This window comes from Homarus americanus, unplaced genomic scaffold (genome assembly GCF_018991925.1).
Source record: "Homarus americanus isolate GMGI-L3 unplaced genomic scaffold, GMGI_Hamer_2.0 scaffold6317, whole genome shotgun sequence".
In the NCBI taxonomy this organism is placed as follows: domain Eukaryota; kingdom Metazoa; phylum Arthropoda; class Malacostraca; order Decapoda; family Nephropidae; genus Homarus; species Homarus americanus.
The window spans coordinates 747441-766352 of NW_024730668.1; the positions used below are offsets into that span (position 1 = coordinate 747441).

General features: G+C 38.7%; 1 protein-coding gene across 1 annotated transcript in view; it reads left to right on the forward strand.

Moving 5' to 3' along the window:
* LOC121867154 overlaps window positions 1-17050 on the forward strand; it is a 31392-nt gene extending 14342 nt beyond the window's left edge. Inside the window, exons 7-8 of the mRNA XM_042366911.1 lie at window positions 5703-5912; window positions 14950-17050. Coding sequence (XP_042222845.1) covers window positions 5703-5912; window positions 14950-14982 — 243 coding nt within the window. The 3' untranslated portion in view covers window positions 14983-17050. The remainder of the gene's footprint in view (window positions 1-5702; window positions 5913-14949) is intronic.
* The last annotated feature ends 1862 nt before the right edge of the window (window positions 17051-18912 follow it).

Here is an 18912-nt window from a genome sequence, read left to right on the forward strand (position 1 = left end):
ATTTGGTAATATGAGGACCTCCTCTAGATCACTGCTTAATTAGTTTCCTGGATTTCTTACACAAAAACCTGGAGAAACGTAAGACATCACTGGCCGTTGCCCTTGTTGACTTCAGGAAAGCTTTTGACCTTGTTGATCACTGCACTGTTATCAACAAGGCCATTGCACTAGGGCTGCCCACCAACCTGGTCTCATGGCTCACTGATTTCCTGAGTGAGCGTTGTCAGGTACCAGGGCTCCGTCTCCACATTCCAAAACCTCACCTGCGGTGTTCCCCAGGGGACCAAGATGGGACCACTGTGCTTCCTAATCCGGATCAATGACGCTGTATCGGACACTCCTCACAGGTGGAAATATGTGTTTGACTGTACTGTGGGGGTTAAGGTGGACAACACCTCACCGGACTACTCATCGCTACAAGGCACCCTGGACAGGCTACAGGCATGGACTATGGCGAACAAGGTCACCATCAATCACACCAAAACCGTGGTCATGCACTTCAATACTTGTCTAACAAATCTGCTGTTGTCTAACGAAAATTACGATGTTATTTACTTAAACTTTAGCAAAGCATTTGACAAAGTACCGCATCAGAGGCTTCTGAGAAAAGTTAAGGCTCATGGTATCGAGGGGAAGTTTTAAATTGGATAAAATCATGGCTCACCGATAGAACGCAGAGGGTCAGCGTAGATGGTGTTAAATCTGAGTGGGGCTGTGTAACCAGTGGTGTTCCCCAGGGGTCAGTACTAGGCCCACTCTTGTTCATAATCTACATAAACGATCTAGATACTGGGAAGGGCAGTGACATAAGCAAGTTTGCGGATGACACCAAAATAGGGCGGCAGATTAATTCAGGGCAGGATGCAAATGCACTACAGGAGGATTTAAATAAACTGCAGGGGTGGTCTGAAAAATGGCAAATGAAATTCAACACCAGCAAGTGCAGCGTACTTAATATTGGAAGAACAAATACTGTCAATGTATACAGCCTTAACAATATCAACCTAGAGAAGTCGACTTGTGAAAGAGACTTAGGGATACTTATAAACCTGGACCTATGGCCTAGAAAACAGTGCGTTAATGTTCGAAATAAGGCAAACAGTATTGGGTTTTATATTTAGAAGTGCAAGTAATAAGAGTGCAGAGGTCTTATTGCAACTATATCTTGCTCTAGTCAGGCCGCACCTCGATTATGCTGTTCAGTTCTGGGGCCTTTACTGTAGAATGCATATCAATTCACTGGAGTCGATGCAGCGAAGAATGACGAAAATGACTCCGGGACTTAGAAACCTTCCATATCAAGATAGGTTAAAGAAACTAAACTTGCATTCCCTAGAAAGACGAAGAGTGCGGGGAGATATGATAGAAGTAATTAAGTGGGTGAAAGGAATCAATAAAGGGGATATAGATAAAGTTCTTATAATATCCGAGCAGGATAGGACTCGGAGCAATGGATTTAAGTTGGATAAGTTTAGGTTTAGGAGGGAGATAGGAAGGAACTGGTTCACAAATAGGGTGGTGGACGAGTGGAATAAGCTTAGCAGCTTTGTAGTAAGGCTCCTTATTTTCGTATGTTCTTAATACCGTCACCACTCCAGTGCAAGCTCCAGCAGTTACAGTGGATGCCCATCCTCTCCAGTTAGTGCAGTCTGCCAAACTCCTGGGTGTAACTATAGACCACAAACTGGACTGGAAGGCCCATGTAAACAACACTATCAAGGCAGCCTCGTACCGACTCTACATGCTACGACGACTCAGGTCACTTGGGGCACCCACGCCAGAGCTGGGGACTATCTACAACGCATTTATTCTCCCTAAATTAACGTATACGTCACCAGCCTGGTCGTCTTCTCTTAACTCTACCCAACAACGTCAGCTAGAGAAGGTACAGAAGAGGGCTTGCAGAATCATGCTCGGTGCAGACTACTCCGGCTACAACAACGCTCTCTCCACCCTGGAAATGCCATCCCTCAGTGACCACCACCACGCACTAGGAGGGTTTGGCAGTGGACTACTGCACCATCCTCGTTATTGACACCTACTGCCACCGGCAGTCCTCCCCCCACCTCGTGCAGTCCGCCACTACAGCAAAATTCAACCCATAAAATCCCGCACTGATAGATATAAGAATAGCACCATCCCATCTATTGTTAAAGTAATAAACAGCTCCTGATTTATGTTCTGTACAGCCCTGTAAATGTATTGAACATATATTATTATGTCTAAATCACATGTAAGTTTGTATATTTTCAGTCACCGGCTGCAACTTTATTAATAAACCGTTTATTATTATTATTTATCCTCCTGAAACTGAAGATAATAAGACCCTGGTTGTTGTTGTAGTAAAATTAATGTAAAAAATATGTATGTCTTAATTCATGTTAATGTACAGTGGAAATAACCACTGGTATTAAAGAAAAAAATGAGTGATAGTGGAACGCCAATGTATCTGTGCGCACTGAAAGAAACAGCATCATTTATCTTAAGAATATGTACAAATATGCACAAAAGATTCATTATTGTTTATTACTGAATATGTATTTGATTGAATTAATGTTTATACAGTGTATGCAAAATGAACAATGCAATTCATTAATAATACGTAGAATATGAAAACACACAAGAGGAGTCGAAACGGCATTGTTTTCGTGAGTGACGATGGTTCTACATAAGAAACTGAAGAAAATAAGACCCTGGTTGTAGCTGTAGTGAACTAATGTAAAAAAATGAATATCTGTATGTATTTTTTAAGTAATGTTATTTAATGTTGATAAATAGAACAGAAGTACTGTAGCTAACCACTAATGGTAAAGAAATAAAGCAAGATGGATTGGGAACGCCAACGTATGTAATTGCGTACATGTGAAAACATATCGCCATTTTTCTACATAAGAATATGAAAGCAACACTTATTTACTGTTCATATATATTTTAAATAAAAATACTTATGAATGTAAAAAAAAATTCTACTCACCAATGGTGGTAAAGTCTAAAACATAAAGACAGTCAATGATGTGTGAGTTTTTACTCAGGTTCAACTCTGCCTGAAGCTGTTCCTGAAACTGTTAATGAACCTGAAGTTGTTGATGAATCTGCTTATGATGCTGAATTTGATGGTGTAGCTGAAGTTGGTGGTTTAGGCCTTCTAATATTAAAGGTGTTGAAAGAACCTTGCACAGCTTCTTTCTTTTCTCATTATACATCTTTATGTAGAGGTCATTTGCATTTTTCATGTCCCTGTTAATTTTAATGCTTCGTTTTGTTAATGGATACACTTCAGAAAATATGTTCATTGCTTGCTCCATATAATATCCACAGACCTCTCACCTTTTTCATATCGTTTTAACACCTCTAGTATCTCGGCTAAGCTTATACAAATTCTTTTAGCTTTTGAACCCGCACTACCATCTCTTGCTCATGTTGAATAGGGACGCAGAAATGCCGTAAGAAACCTGAGAAAGTTTTTCTCCTATTCCTGTTCAGATGACTGAAAACAAAGGGCCCGCCCGTTGCGACTGGTTATACAGTACAGTGGTCCCTTTGTTAACGAATACAATTGGTTCCACAGAGTCGTCCGTTAACCGAATCTATTATTTCAATGGGATATTGGGTAATTGGTTCCAACTCACAGAAAAAGTATACAGTTGTACCCTGCTTTACGCGGTTTCACTTAACGCGATTTCTCATATACGCGGTGCCTCGCCAGAACCGAACTTTCACTTAACGCGGTTCATCTACCCATATACGCGCAGTGTGTCCGGCTCGAGACGCTATTTTTAGATTCGCCCCACCCGCTGCTCCCGCATGCCTCGCCTCTCCCTCCTCCTCCTCCCTCCCTCCTCCTCCTCCCTCCCTCCTGCCTCCCTCCGCCTGGGCAAGCCGCGCTGTAAGGTTGCGCAGTGTCTCTCTTCTACTAACGTAAGTGTTACACCTAACTTTTATTTTTCCTAACCTAACCTCTTCTATATTACTTGTTTGTTCATACCATCATAAAGTTAAGATAAAATTTTTACTTCAACATAGTTGTGTGTCGTCAAAAAGTGGAGTTTGGGGGTCGGGCCAGTCTCTAATGGAATTAAACCCATATGTTCTGTTGTTCCATTTACGCGGATTTCACTTAACGCGGTACCCTGTGGGTTCAATTGACCGCGTAAATCGGGGTACAACTTTACATACAAAGTACTGTATACAAAACATTAAATAAAAACTAAATACAGTACTGTACAGTATACTGTACAATAATAAATAAAAAACAATAGAATACTGTATTTTAACTTAATTTGAGGAGTGTATGTCGTATTCCTGGCAGCTTTGTTTACATATCAAACAGCTAATTGTAGAGGCAGTCGATGATGACATGCCATATTCTTTAGAGAGAGCATTGGTTCTAATGCCTTCTTCATGTTCCATAATTTCTGCACTGTATATTATCAATATGTTAACTAAATTTCAGAATGACCAATAATTTTAATGTAAAAATGCAAAAATATTCAAGAGACCAGCAAACTGGATGTTCACTCCACTGTGAACAAAGTTTAACTGAGAAGCGTTGGTGGGTGATTCAATCAGCTGATGGGCACACAAAAACTGTTCCCTGTACTGTTTATATTATCAATATGTTAACTAAATTTCAGAATGACTAATAATTTTAATATAAAAAATGCAAAAATATTAAAGAGCACATCCTTCTTGATATTTACAACACTGGAAACGAATGTAAACATAGAACCGATTACTGTATTGGCGGACTAGCTGATGAGCTGATGCGCACAACAAAACGTGTTTCTCGTAAGGCTTTTGTTAATCGAAGTTTTGTTTGTTAATCGAACTGAAAATCCTTATGGGAACTAATTCGTTAATCGAACCGTTTGTTAACCGAGGGACCACTGTACTAGTGATGCTGGCATCACCACTCACAAGCCCGGCAGCCTCCATGTGCAAGGCGGGATTTAGTTATTTATATAAATTATTCATTTTTTATTCTATTTTCGCCTTAAATACAAAGAAAATAATGGCGTAAATTGAATTGGGTCTTAAATTAGCCAGGTTCTTAAATAAGAATCGTCGTTAGTAGAACCGTCGTTATCGGAGGCTTTCCTGTAGTATTACAAATATAGTAAAGGCTCTGTAATTGGACCATCTAAGGGACTGGACCAAGGTGGTATGTCTATCTATCTCTTCATAGATTTTATATTCATAAATGGTAATATTTTCAAGTATAAAAACAATTTATTTTTTAAACTTGTGTTGGTAATTTTTTTTTTAATTTCTTCAAGCCCCACAATGAGTGGGAAATGACCTTCTATTTCATGCAATTCATGATGTTCTGTATTGATTTTTTGAGTTTTGTCTTGTATTTAGTTTGGTTGGTCTTTGGTTACATATTTTGTCTGAAAATTGGTTTACAGTAAATTCCTCAAAAAAGAAACTTCTTCAAAACCAACTCATTGAAAGCAAATATTCATCTGAATTGCTGTACACCGGCAACTAAAGCATCTAAAAATCACATAACATCTCTCTTTTGGCCTATAACTTGTGGGGTTTATTTGATTTCCTGACTTAAGAGGCTGTGCTGTATAATATTTTACCATCTGTGGAAGGCATGGCCATGATTTGTAAATTACTTAGTGAATGTGTTAAGAAAATCTGGACCTTTAATGCAGAATACTGTACTGTAATACATATTACACCAACCCATACAGGCTCTTAGTGGTATCGGTGGGCAAGCCAAGTCTCAAGATATTACCTCTTGGCTAAGTGGCCTTCAGCTTGCTGGTGCACAGGAGGATGAAGATGATGTTCCAACACAAAGTAGTATTGGGAGTTTTGACATGGTGGCCATGAATAGTCCTGTGCGAACCTCAGATGGTTCAAGTATTGAAATTGTTTCGAGCCACTATGACTCTGAGAAGGTAAGCTAAATTGCTGTTTATGTATTTGACTTTTTATAAATTATCCAGGACTACAAAGGACTACAAGATAATTAAGAGGCACTTGTTCCTCCCTCTGCTTCATATGCCATTGTTACTTTCCCTACTCCGCTTGTTATGCCCCCATAATTTTCACTAACTCGTCTGTGTACAGTATCTAGTTCTGGCACCAAACCACTTGCAATTTGAATGTAAACACCCTCTAACTATTATTGTTAAGGAGATTTGATGTAGGAAAAAGGGAAAATGGGTCCCATAGGCATGGCTGACTGTTAGGGAGTGTGGATATAGCACACTGGATGTTAAGCCTTTTCTATACAAATAGGTTTGGTGGCTGACACTGCCCTCAACTACCTTCCTTTCCCCAATTTTACAGAATTGAACCAACAATCTTAAGGACAACCTGTGTGTACTGTTGCTGTACTGCTTTTAATATACAGTACTGTAGTAGGTTTTGAATAATCATATAGAAAAGAAAATCTGAGGAAGGTAATACAATAATTCCTCAGGTTGCAGTAGGATGTGTCCTTGAAAAGTTGACTAACGTGAACCCCATTTTCCCATTGACTTCCATAAGTACAGTAGGGTCTCGGAGTGCGTGTGTCCATAGTACGCAATCCCACTTATATTGTACGTTGCTTATATGTTTTTGACACTTGGGACTCGCTCCTGCCTGAGTCAACCCATCATCTCTTGCTTGCTCAACATGATTATCACTTGTCTGTGATCATTTGAAAAAAGGATAATTAAAATCATTTCAATACTGTACTCTAATGTGGCTTAGAAATAAAGAAAATATAATACTATAGCATTAATAAGATAAGAAAAATGAGCATGGGTATGTATGTGTGGGAAGTGAATGTTTGTGTGTGGAGGCAGTGAGCTGTAACTGTGCAGACGACTTGCCCTTTCCTCCCTCTTCGATATGAGTCAGCTGGGTGACTGCCCAACTAAGCGGCTGAACTGTGTCACATCACCCAGAGGATGGTTCGAGCGTGGGAGGAGCTATTCTTTGTACATAAAATAATATATACTGCACCAGTAAACATGTGGAATAAATAAAAATAATACTGTACAGTAGGGGGCAGTGAAATTTTGCTCAAAGCTGCACTCTTCAGGCATTGTTCCTTATACATATCTAAGACTCCATGCCAAATTTGAAGCTGATATGTCGAGGTTTAGTCTGCCGCATTTTCTACTGAAATTATTAAATTTACCTACAGTACTAGCCAAACAGCCGCTGTGGCGGTGCAATGTTCTGTTCAGTGTTTATCAACTTTTTTTTCATATCTCTTATTTCATTTAAGTTGTCTTGTTGCAGATGAGTATGGTGCTATGTCTATATTGATTATCAGCCTTTTCTCATTTCATTTCTCAATGTTGTGTTACTGTACCACATAAGCTGCGGGATGCGAGACAAAAATACCGATTTAAGAGGCAAGAAATTGAGATGGCTAGTTTCGATAATTTGACGTCACTCTATTTTGATGGTAAGAAGACCGCCACTCGTGTGATGATAAAGAATGAGAAGACCGAGAAATGGAGTTCGAGGATGATGGTGAAAGATCATTATGTCATCATGGTTGAGCCTGGCAATGAATATCTCACACATGTGACTCCCAAGACTGGACACGGAAAGCAGATTGCCAAAACTATTCACGAGTTTCTGGTGGAGAAAAATCTAACCCAGCAGCCCATTGTGTGTGTTGGTTGTGATGGAACCAATGTAAATGTAGGATCAGAAAATGGAGTCATTCATCATCTTGAAATGTTACTTGGTCACCCGCTCCATTATTTCATATGTCAGCTTCACGGAAATGAGCTGCCTTTCCGCGCAGTTTTTTATCACTATGATGGTAAACCAAGTGGTCCTGAGCATTGGCGTGGTCCCATTGGAAAGCAGATCAAGGAGTCTTTGTCTGAGCTTCCAGTTGTTGCCTTCCAGCCAGTCAGTTTCCCTGATTTCCCTGTGTTTAATGATGAAGTGGAGAAAGATCTGTCCTGGGATCAGAAATACCTGTATAGGATTTGTAAAGGAGTTATCACAGGTGTTGTTGAAGATGACTTGGCTGCTATTGAGCCAGGTCCTCCCTGTGTGTCAAGGTGGAACACCTTATGGAGTAGAATCCTCAGGCTGTATGTAGCAACATCAAGACCCAGCCATGAGTTGAAAAGAATTGTCATTACAATAATAAAGTTCAGTGCTCCAATGTGGTTTTACATCAAGATACACCCTTACGTAACACACGGCTCAAGGAACGTATTCCAGTCCCTGCTATATATGAAACACCTGAATAGTGAGGAGGAGACGATAGTGAAGAAGGCTGTCCAGAGAAATGCATACTTCGCCCACACAGATCAACTTCTTCTTGGTATGTGTGCAGATGAGGACATGACTGTTAGAGAAAAAGCTGTCTCAATGATAAGAAAAATTAGAGAGGAGAATCAGCAAAAGGAAGAATGCACTGGCAGATCTGAAGAGGAGGAGGAAGATTCTGATGCTGCTGTTGACGAGAATTTGTTAAACTATACTGATGAGGAGGGTAAAGATGGAGATGGGAATGAGGATGTGCCTCCTGTAGTCAACATGAGAAAGGTGGTGACTCCGAAACTAAAGTGGCAAGCAAAAAACTATCATTCCATGATTAACTGGAGGAATGAACTCAAGACTGAGCCTCCTTACATTGCTTCTCTGTCAAATCTACAGGTTAATGACATTCTTGAGACACCATTAGTGGTGCCCAAGTGGCCAAACAGCACTCAGGCGGTCGAGAGAGGCATAAAAGTGATGACTGAAGCTTGCACTGAAGTGACGGGATACGAATCGAGAGATGGATATATTAGGCAAAGATTATTGTCTAGGAAAATGATGCCAAGGTTCCGCACAAAAAAGAATTTCAATTTGAACTTGTAATGATTTTCTATACGGTGTACCTGTAAAATAACATGTGAATTAAATCGGTCACCCATGTAAAATTTATCATTATCCTGGAAAACATTAAATGACACCTAATTTTTGGTATACACTAAAAGTTGACAAAAAGTCGTTCGCGATGCGGCAGGGTAAGTATGCATGAAATGGCATGAAATTTTGCACAGGTGTTTGTTACAGCCATACAAACGATGCCTGAAAAGTGCAGCCTGCAACTCAAATAAAAGTGTTTTTTCCCTGCCCCTACTGTACAGTACAGTATACAAAACACTGTTAGGTGAGTTTTATACCCAACGTAATTCTTTTGCAGGGTCTTTTAGCACTACAGTATTGCTTTCACTTGCACTTGATGACCTCTTTCCACTCCTCTTGAATAAGGGTAATACACTGGACAGTCTTGAGTAAGATATGTTATTGATAAATCCAAGAGCTGGGGTCAAGCGTACAAGCTGGGTGATAACACACCGAGTCGGCGTGGGTACACCGGTGTACCCATGTTTGCTGGTAGCAAACAACAAGGAATCCTTACCAAATAAGCTATAATTTTGTGAAATATTTTTTTTGGTTATATATCGTGATTTTTGTGTTGAAAATTTACCCCATTTACGAAAGGTTTAATTTACTGGCAGTATCCCAAATTTAGTGGCCATAATTTACAAATTTCATATTAGCGAATTTCCGTAATATGGGGGATGCATATATGTAAAAGTATGAAGAAGAATGAAATACTCGAGCAGGTATACAGTGGTCCCTCGATTAACGAACGGTCTAATTAACGAAATTTCAGTTAACGAATTAGCTCCCATAAGGATTTTCAATTCCACTTACGAACAAAACTTCGATTGACGAAAGCCTTATGAGAAACACACATTGTTGTGCGCATTAGCTGATCGGATAGTCCGCCAATGCGGTAATTGGTTCTATGTTTACATTCGTTTCCAGTGGAGTAAATGTCAAGAAAGTCATGCTCTTGAATATTTTTGCATCTTTTATATTAAAATTATTGGTTATTCTAATTTAGTTAACATATAGATAATATGTACAGTACTGTACAGGGAACACTTTTTGTGTGCCAATCAGCTGATTGAATCACCCACCAACACTTTTTAGTTTAACTTTGTTCACAGTGGTGTGAACATCCAGTTTGTTGGTCTCTTGAATATTTTTGCATTTTTACATTGAAATTATTGGTCATTCTGAAATTTAGTTCACATATTGATAATATTCAGTGCAGAAATTATTATGAAACATGAAGAAGGCATTAGAACCAATGCACTCTGTAAAGAATATGGCATGTCATCATTGACTGCCTCTACAATCAGCTGTTTGATATGTAAACAAAGCTGCCAGGAATACGACATACACTCCTCAAAGTAAGTTAAAATATAGTATTCTATTGTTTTTTATTTATTATTATACAGCGTACAGTACAGTACTATATTTAGTTTGTACTGTCGGCCCTTAACATATGCAGGGGTTATGTAACAGAGATACCCGTGGATGTTAAAAATCCGCGTATATGTGCTGCCCCCCCATGACCTTATTTACCGTATATACCTGTGTGTAGTTCGAGCTTTTAAGACCAAATTATTTGGCAAAAATTTGGGGGTCGACCTCTAAAAGGGTAATAGTTTCATTAGGTTGAAAAATATTTACCAGTAAACAATGGAAACGATGCACCAACGCTCCACCAGCTGTGAGTGTTGGTACAGTTGCCAGGGCAGATCTCTTGCGTCATCATAGCAAGCCCAAAGTAGCCAAATCCATGGTATGGTTGCACAGGACGATGTAAAACAAAGTATTCATTTATTAAAGTGTATTTATAGATACTGTACATAAATTTTTTTTCATTACATTTGAAACATCAATCTTTGTTAATTAAATTTGAAACAAAAGAAAACTACGATACCGTATTTTCATTAAAATATTACATCACAAGTATATTTTACCTTAACTGTGACTGAGAAATAAATATGGAAATATAATATTTTTGCTGGAATGACGTACATATTACAGTGGAAACTGATAAAATCATGACGAAAACAATGACTTTCGCTTTCTTTCGTTGTTCAAAAGATTTTACTGTAATCGCTTTTCGAATGGTTTTCAGTTAAAAACTATTTTACTCGTACTGTATTACAATAATATTCTATCCTATCATTAGCCTTATAATCCCACAACTGAAAACCATTCAAAAAGCGATTACGGCAACATCTTTTGAACGAAAGAAAGAGTCATTGCTTTCGTCACAATTTTATCCCACTTTCCACTGTAATATGTACATCATTTCAGCAAAAATATTACATTTCCATGTTCTCAGAAATAAATGGTAGTTTTGTTGAAACGTAATGTACAGTATTTAATATTAAAATGCAAAAATAGCTATAAAAACAATTAATACACCCGAAATGTACTGGCTGGCATCTCCACTCGTCCCTGCTCCCGCGACCAAGGTCACCACTCCTCCCAACTCACTCCCTCCTCAGCCTCCTCTACCTCTTCCGCCTCCTCAACTGCCGACAACAAACACATATGTTTTGTGAATAACTGCACCTCCACTTCCTATGTACAGTACTGAACTGTACTGTGCTGTGCATTTTTACAAACAATAAACATGGCAAGAAAAGCTATTAAAAAAACGAGATAAAAATTTCACTTTACTGTACAGTACCTATCCTCGGCGACAGGATGGGGGTCATCGGGCTCATCGTCACTGAATTCCATAACGGGTGGTGAAGTGGGGGCGACGGTGGATTCAGCTGCTTCCTCACTGCCGCCAGTGATTGATGGTGTTAAATCTCTCCTTCGGTGATCAAAGAACATGGTGATGGGGAGTTGTCGTCTCTTTCTTTCATTTCTTCCATGATGTTTTTGTATGGAGCAAAAACGTCATCCATCCCTCGCATGAATTTCAGGGCACGCACCATGGAGGGGTCCATACTATAGGCCAGGTTTTTCAGTGCCTCAATATTCCAGGTCATCTCCCCCAACTTCTCCAACGTTATTTCTTGGTGCTCTTCCTCTTTCCCTTTCGCTTCCTCTTCCTCTTCCTTGCCTGAGTCTACTAACTCCTGTAGATCCTCCTCGGTCAGCTCAGTGTCGTGCTCTTCAATTAGCTCCCTAATCTCATCCTCTGCCATGTCCTGGAAGCCTTCAGCAGCCACTTTCCTTGACAGTGCCAGGGTCTTTCTGAATATTTTCATTACAATCCATCAAAATCATTTTCCTTGTCATCGTCTTAAGCACCAAACAGCTCCTCCCAGTCTTCTCCTTGAACAGGGCTAGAGGGTACGTGTTTTTCTAATCGTTTTCAATAAAAAAAATGTTACAGCACATGTATATTTTACCTAAACTGTGCCTGAATGAATATATTCTCAGAAATAAATAGTAGTTTTGCTGAAACGTGATGTATTTCAATGTAAAATAGGATAAAATACATGACGAAAACAAGAGACTTTACCTAACCTTCCGATGTTCAAGATATGTTACTCGTTTTTAGTAGTTTTCGGTTAAAATACTCTTATATTAGTGATATTCTATTCATACTGTGCTTGATATAATACATTCACGGAAATGTAATATTTTTGCAACTACAATGCTGATGTCAACACAAGCGTGGTTAGAGCGAGACTGACTGAGTGAGGGAGAGCTATGCGTGTGTGTGTGAGGTTGCGGGAGCGGGCGGTGTCCCGTGTGAGGTGCCGCGCGCGAGTTGAATGTACTTCAATTACTTCAATGTACAGAACATTCCTCCGGCGGGGCAATCCGCGTATTTGCAAATCCGTGTATTATAAACCCGCGTATGTTAAGGGCCGACTGTATTTAATGTTTTGTTAATTCTATTACCGGTATACAGTCCTTTGTATGTACTTTTTCTGTGACTAAGAACCAATTACCCAATATCCCATTAAAATAATAGATTCAGTTAACGAAATTTTTGGTTCACGAACGACTCTGTGGAACCAATTGTGTTCGTTAATCGAGGGACCACTGGATACTGTACTGTATAATGGTAGTAAGCATTTGGGAGAGATGCTAAGAAAGAATGGTGCAATGGAGAATGAAATTAGGATGAAAACAATATTTTGGAGGAGAGTGATTGGAGAAATAGGGAAGGAATGTATCATCGGAGGTGGAAAGGGTAATAGAAAGGGCAAAGAACAGGTAGTGATAAGGCAGCCTGGAGGTGTCTTTGTTGTGGCCATCCTTTGAGAGGAGAGCTCCCTGCAGGGTTGAGATAGTTTTATTCAGTTGCTTAACATTAATTAGTCATTATCATTATGTATAAAGATATATTCTAACTGGTGCATGGAGATCAGTGATCAGCTCTTTTCATATTAAATAAATATATTAAGCAGCTCATATTGTTAATTTTCCCATGTTTTATATTTTTTCTGCTTCTTGCATACCTATGGTACCTTCAAATAAATATATTACTATACCAGTATATATTTAGCATTTTTATTTCTGTTGGTGGTAGGTTACACATGAGCATATTGTCTTGATAGTAGTGCACAAAAAAAATATTTTGCACCATATTGTAAATAATAACAGGAATACATGTTTACATGTGCAGTGAGAGACTGAAGTATCTTTCCAGGTTAGGGCCAAAATATAATGAAACTTGAATACCCAACACATTGAATGGTGTCACTGGCAACCACTTTTCAAGATTTCACTGGCCTGCTAACTGTTTATGGGCTCCACACCATGCATGTGTGGAATGGCCCAACTGTTCTGCGATGTATTTGTCACAACCCCCAGAAGATACTTCATTCTTTCACTGAACCTGTTAGGATAATATATTTTTTATCTTTTTAAACTACTGTACTGCCATATGATATGGAGGAACCTACAGAATTACCTCTGGCCATCTATTTGTAATACTGACCTGTTATGTCATTCAGTAACTGGTTATAGGGTCTGCATATGAAATGCAAGATGTGACTGCTTCGTATCATGAAATTTAGCATTAAGTTTTCCAACTTTACTTATCAATCATGACTCATGACTTCTATCTGAATTAAATAAATTTGCAAGGCATACATCAGTGTCTGATAGTTTTGTATTTCCTCTAAATTGTTCTAGAAATAATGGATTGTTTTGTAAATAGCTATGAAAAGAAAAGTGCCTATTTTCCATGAATTTGCACTCTTTCAGTGTAAAGTACATTTACCCAGCTGGCCAAAGCATTACCCAGTGTCAAGATGTATCCCAGCCTTTCCCTGACTATTCAACAAATAGTTACTGTACTGCAACTTGTATCATTAGGTGTATTCCTGTATGAGATGGATGTATGTACTGTGATTTGAAGAGCTGCTGCAATATTTCTTAGCCTGTTGCTGACCTTGGCATCCTTTTTAGAAGTTTAATTTTTCTTTTATATGTACTTATCTAATGGAGATGCATTATGTTATTCAAACTGCTTTTCCATCTTAATGAAACTGGCTGTATCAACCTAACCTAACCCAAAGGACCCCCAAAGTCACATGGTAACAGTGAAAAAGACCTATAAGCTCCTTACTTAGTTTAATGGCAGTTGGTATTTACTGATAAGTATAACTATAAGATTAGTTCTCTATATACACACATGTTCATTGGAGGTACAAGATTGTATGTCAGATAGTTTCCTGAAAGTTTTCAATGGGAGATGTGGCAACACCCCAATGTGGAAGGCAGGAACGCAATGCTCCTTTCACCACACACACACTGCATTTTCTCTGTTATTGTGGCATCCACACATATATTTATAGTCACTAGTTGGCAGTCATATAAAATGAGTTATTCTACAGATCTGGACCCACAGGAGCCATTAGCAAAGCTTAACATGATATAAACTCCGTCAGTTGATCAATTAGCGTACAGTATAACAAGGATGATGTGATTTATTTCAGTGATCATCAAGGTTAAGGGCACTTACTGTAGGTCTGAACATATTGTGAAAATATACATTAACTTTATACACTTGGACCTTGGTGAACATAGTGGTGAAGTTATCTTTCTCCCTTTGTATTATGCCTTCCTATACCATGTACTGTAATTAATTATTTAATTGTTTGATTGTATTAAGTTGCTTATATCTTTCAGGATGTATGCAGTACACCAGGTTCTGCAATGTGAGATTGAGAATCTTCATGCGTTTGTTGGTGACAAGTCCCGGTGGCTGAGTGACAAGCTTACAAATCTTGGAAATGCTCTGCTGCAGCAAGTTAATATCAGCTCTGTATGCCAAGCCAATGAGACTTGCTCATCATTTAATGACTGTGTATGCCAGAATAATTGCAGAGAAACTGCTTTGGAGAAGTTGCAACAGTCTGCTAACTTTAGAGCGAAGACAAGTCGGAAGAGGACGATGTCCGAGTCTGAAGGAAGTAGACCTATACTAGCTCACATGGTGAGCATTCTTGCTTCGGAAAATTCACAATGGCTGTTGGAGAAATGTAACGTATTCAATTTTACCACTGCCTGTAAAGCGTGCCATGTATGAAGCTCCAGGGGGCAAGTGGCTGAAGCTAGAACGTAATACACCTGTCAGCTCGGCACCAAGAGTTAAACTTGCCACTCACTCAAATATCTGGCTTCTTAACAAGTTCAAGAGAAAGACAAAAACACACAAGAAAAGGATGAAAAGGATAAAGAGAAATGTAGCAATGAAAAAGAAAGTCAAATCACAACAGAAGCTCTGTCTGATGCTCTTAAAAAGGTGAGTATGAGCTCAAGCAGTGAAATTTGGGAGAAGTTTGACCACACCTGCTGGCAGGCTAAGCCCATCGACTAATGGACAGTCATGGCTATTATCAAAAAACATTGATGCTCATCAGCAAGTCAGAGACAATAAGCTGGAAGAGATGGAAGCTATTAACAAAAAACAGTGGTTGAGTTGTTCATCAGACAGTAGTCCAATTATGAAAAAATGCGGAGTCATGGCTCCACCACGTTTACCTGAATCTGTGCTTTATGTAGCCAGCTGGTGTAAACAGATGGCTTATGAAAAATTGTTTTAATGGCTCTCTCAGGGTAACGCTACTGATGGAAAAAGTAAGTCTACCTTTCGAGCAATTTTCTATAACTTTGAGGATTATATAATGGAAAGTTTTGTACAGGGGTATCTGGCAAACTGACAATATACTATATTTTTGAGGCAAGTTACATAAACATTATATATTTAAAGCAGTGTTATGTATTGGCTGTCAGTAGATTAGAATATATACTTCACATTCTTTTGTTTGTGAGCACAAAATATAAATTGAGTACAGTAATTGTTTCGATGAAATTACATTTTACAAAATTTTTTATCAATATTTTTCAGCTTTATTTGACAAACTATAATGGAATATGATGCCATTAGTGATTTGATTAGTTTGTACTTCTCATATCATTATCATGAGGTAGAAGTGTGATCTAGTATCTAGCTTATTGGTGTCTTAACCTGGCAGTTACATAGTGCAGTATCTTAACAAATTGTCATGAATATATAAGTGTATACGTACAGTACTGTACTGTGTTCTAGACAGGAAATTTTTGGGTATAAAGCTGATGGTTGATGGCTTAGCCAATAGGAGTTTTAATGCAATAGAGGATTAAACTAAGCTAATTCTACACTGAGATGTATGGTGAGAGATTAGACTTGTTTGCTTGACACTGAGTTACAGTAATTCTTGAAAGAGAATGACCAGTACAGTACTGTACATCTAGTTATATTGTAAATTGAGATTAGAATTGTGTATTATGATATTGATATTTATCTTAATATTAGAGGAAAGTTACCAATTATTATTTGACCACATAAACATTCATCAATTAAAATTTTATTTCTACATAAATTTTTAAGATTTTTTTTTTTTTTACAAAATGAACCCAACATGATTTTGCTTAATGATAGATTTTTTAAGTTTTAACATTTTGACTTTCACATAATGAAAATTTAATTACAATATTTTTTGTCAGGATAAAAATTTTTCTAAATTAGTGATGATAAATGTTTATGGTCGGTTCAGATATGGACACATTTTAAAAGTTTTGCTTGGATATATTCAATCATGCAAGAATTTACAGTAGGCTCACCAATAACGTCTAATAGGTACCTGAAAAACACCGTTATTAGCGAAAACGTTATTTGTGTGACATTAAAATACATATAAAAAGGGTGTATCGGTGCCGCCGCCCCAAGAATTTCACCAAATTTTTCCCCTTAGAAGCCCTCCTAACACTTTTTGTAAGCAGAAATAAAAAGAATTGTTATTCAATCATCAAATTAAAGAGTTTGAGTCATATAACACTTAGCTTGGGGGAGTTTTTTGTTCCGTATATGAGGGCCACTAACACTTGCACTGTCTTTCATTCTACAACCTAACCATTTCACAAGAAAATGCTCTGTTATCTCTAACAACCTGTTTCTATAGCCTTTATCATTCATAGCTCGCCTCACATTTCCATCACTACCGAAATATTTCTTTGCCAGTGCAATACTACTCTTGGTCTCCTCTAAGTTCCTCTTAATATTTCGCACTGTAGACTCAGGACAGTTCAATTTCCTCACAATATCAATGTTCCGTGCACCACTTTCAATGAGCTCAACAATCTGTTCTTTATTACTTTACTTTTATCCTCTGCCACTGATGCTTGGCCGGATCGGTCCGACTCTTTCCTTTATATTCTTCACAAAAGTCCTCTACCCCCGATCTCCGTCTCTTCACCACTGTTGGCAAATACTGGCATACGCCCTGAATGTCTGAACTGTCAGTGTTGGTCAAGTCTTCTTGAAAGAGCCCACTCTGCTCCAACACTTTCTGGTGTGTTAGAGTTTAAACCTCATCCAAAAGTTTGCCCTCACGGTTCCGGACTTGCGGCTTTCAATCTAGCGCCCGGGCGATCCGCCAGCTCAATGACACCAACGTAGTGCCTGAGATGTAAACCTCAACTAGGTCCCCTGCCGTCTGTAGTATAAGCGCTTCAGCCAATCGGGTAGCTGAGATGTGCAGGCACCAGCTTGGTGGCCCTCCTTTGAACATTTTCAACCAACTGACAGTCCCTAGCATATCTCGGGGACCAGATGGGGTGACAGTACTCCAGATGGGGAAGCACTTCACTCCTGAAGATCGTCACGAGGGACGGACCGTCTAGATATCTGAACGACCTTCTTATAAGACCCAATAATTTATTTGCCTGATTTACCTTCTTCTCACAATGGCCCGAGAACTTTAGCTCATTGTCAACATACACACCTAGGTCCTTCTCACACACAGTCTCAACTAGTACATTTTCTTCATCCCGTTGGGAGATTTTGCGGGAAGCGTCGGAGTACATCAAAGATGGCGTACACTTCTTGTGGCTTTGTCTCTTAGCTTTGGGATCTTTTTTCTCATTCACTTTAAAAGTTCCCGGGCAAATCACTCCCTCCACCACCTCCCCTAGCTCCCACAGGCGCAAATGCGGAAGCCATTATTGATCACCAACCCTAGCAGCCACTGGTTATAGAGGCGAAAATCTCGTGTGGGCACAGCACTGTATTCCACGGAGCGTGTGTGAGAGTGAGGCGGAGTGGACAACTACGTCATCAACATGGTGGCAAACAAACGCCATCTTTGATGTACTCCGACGCTTCCCGCAAAATCTCCGTTATTCAAGAGAATCCAGACGTTATTATCGAAAATGGGTATCTATTGTAACTTACCGTTATTGTGGAAGTTGTTATTGGCAAGAGTCTACTGTAACATTATTTTTATTATTTTTTATCATATACTACATATAATATATATTATGTTGCATCTCTGGATCTTTTATTACATAAGTAGTAAAGATATTTAAAATATATATCTGGTACAGAAGATTTTATGGACTAAATTATTCTGAAATCATTATTAAAAAAAAAACAATTTATTATATAAAGTACCAGTGAGTGGGTTAAAGGCTTCCTTGTGCCGAGTGTGGCACAGATGCCAAGATTAAATTACTCAATCATATCTGCATCAGTGTGTGCAATACGTACCTCTATTATGCAATGCCAAATAATAAAAGAATTTTTACGATAAATGATTTTTTGTCATCATC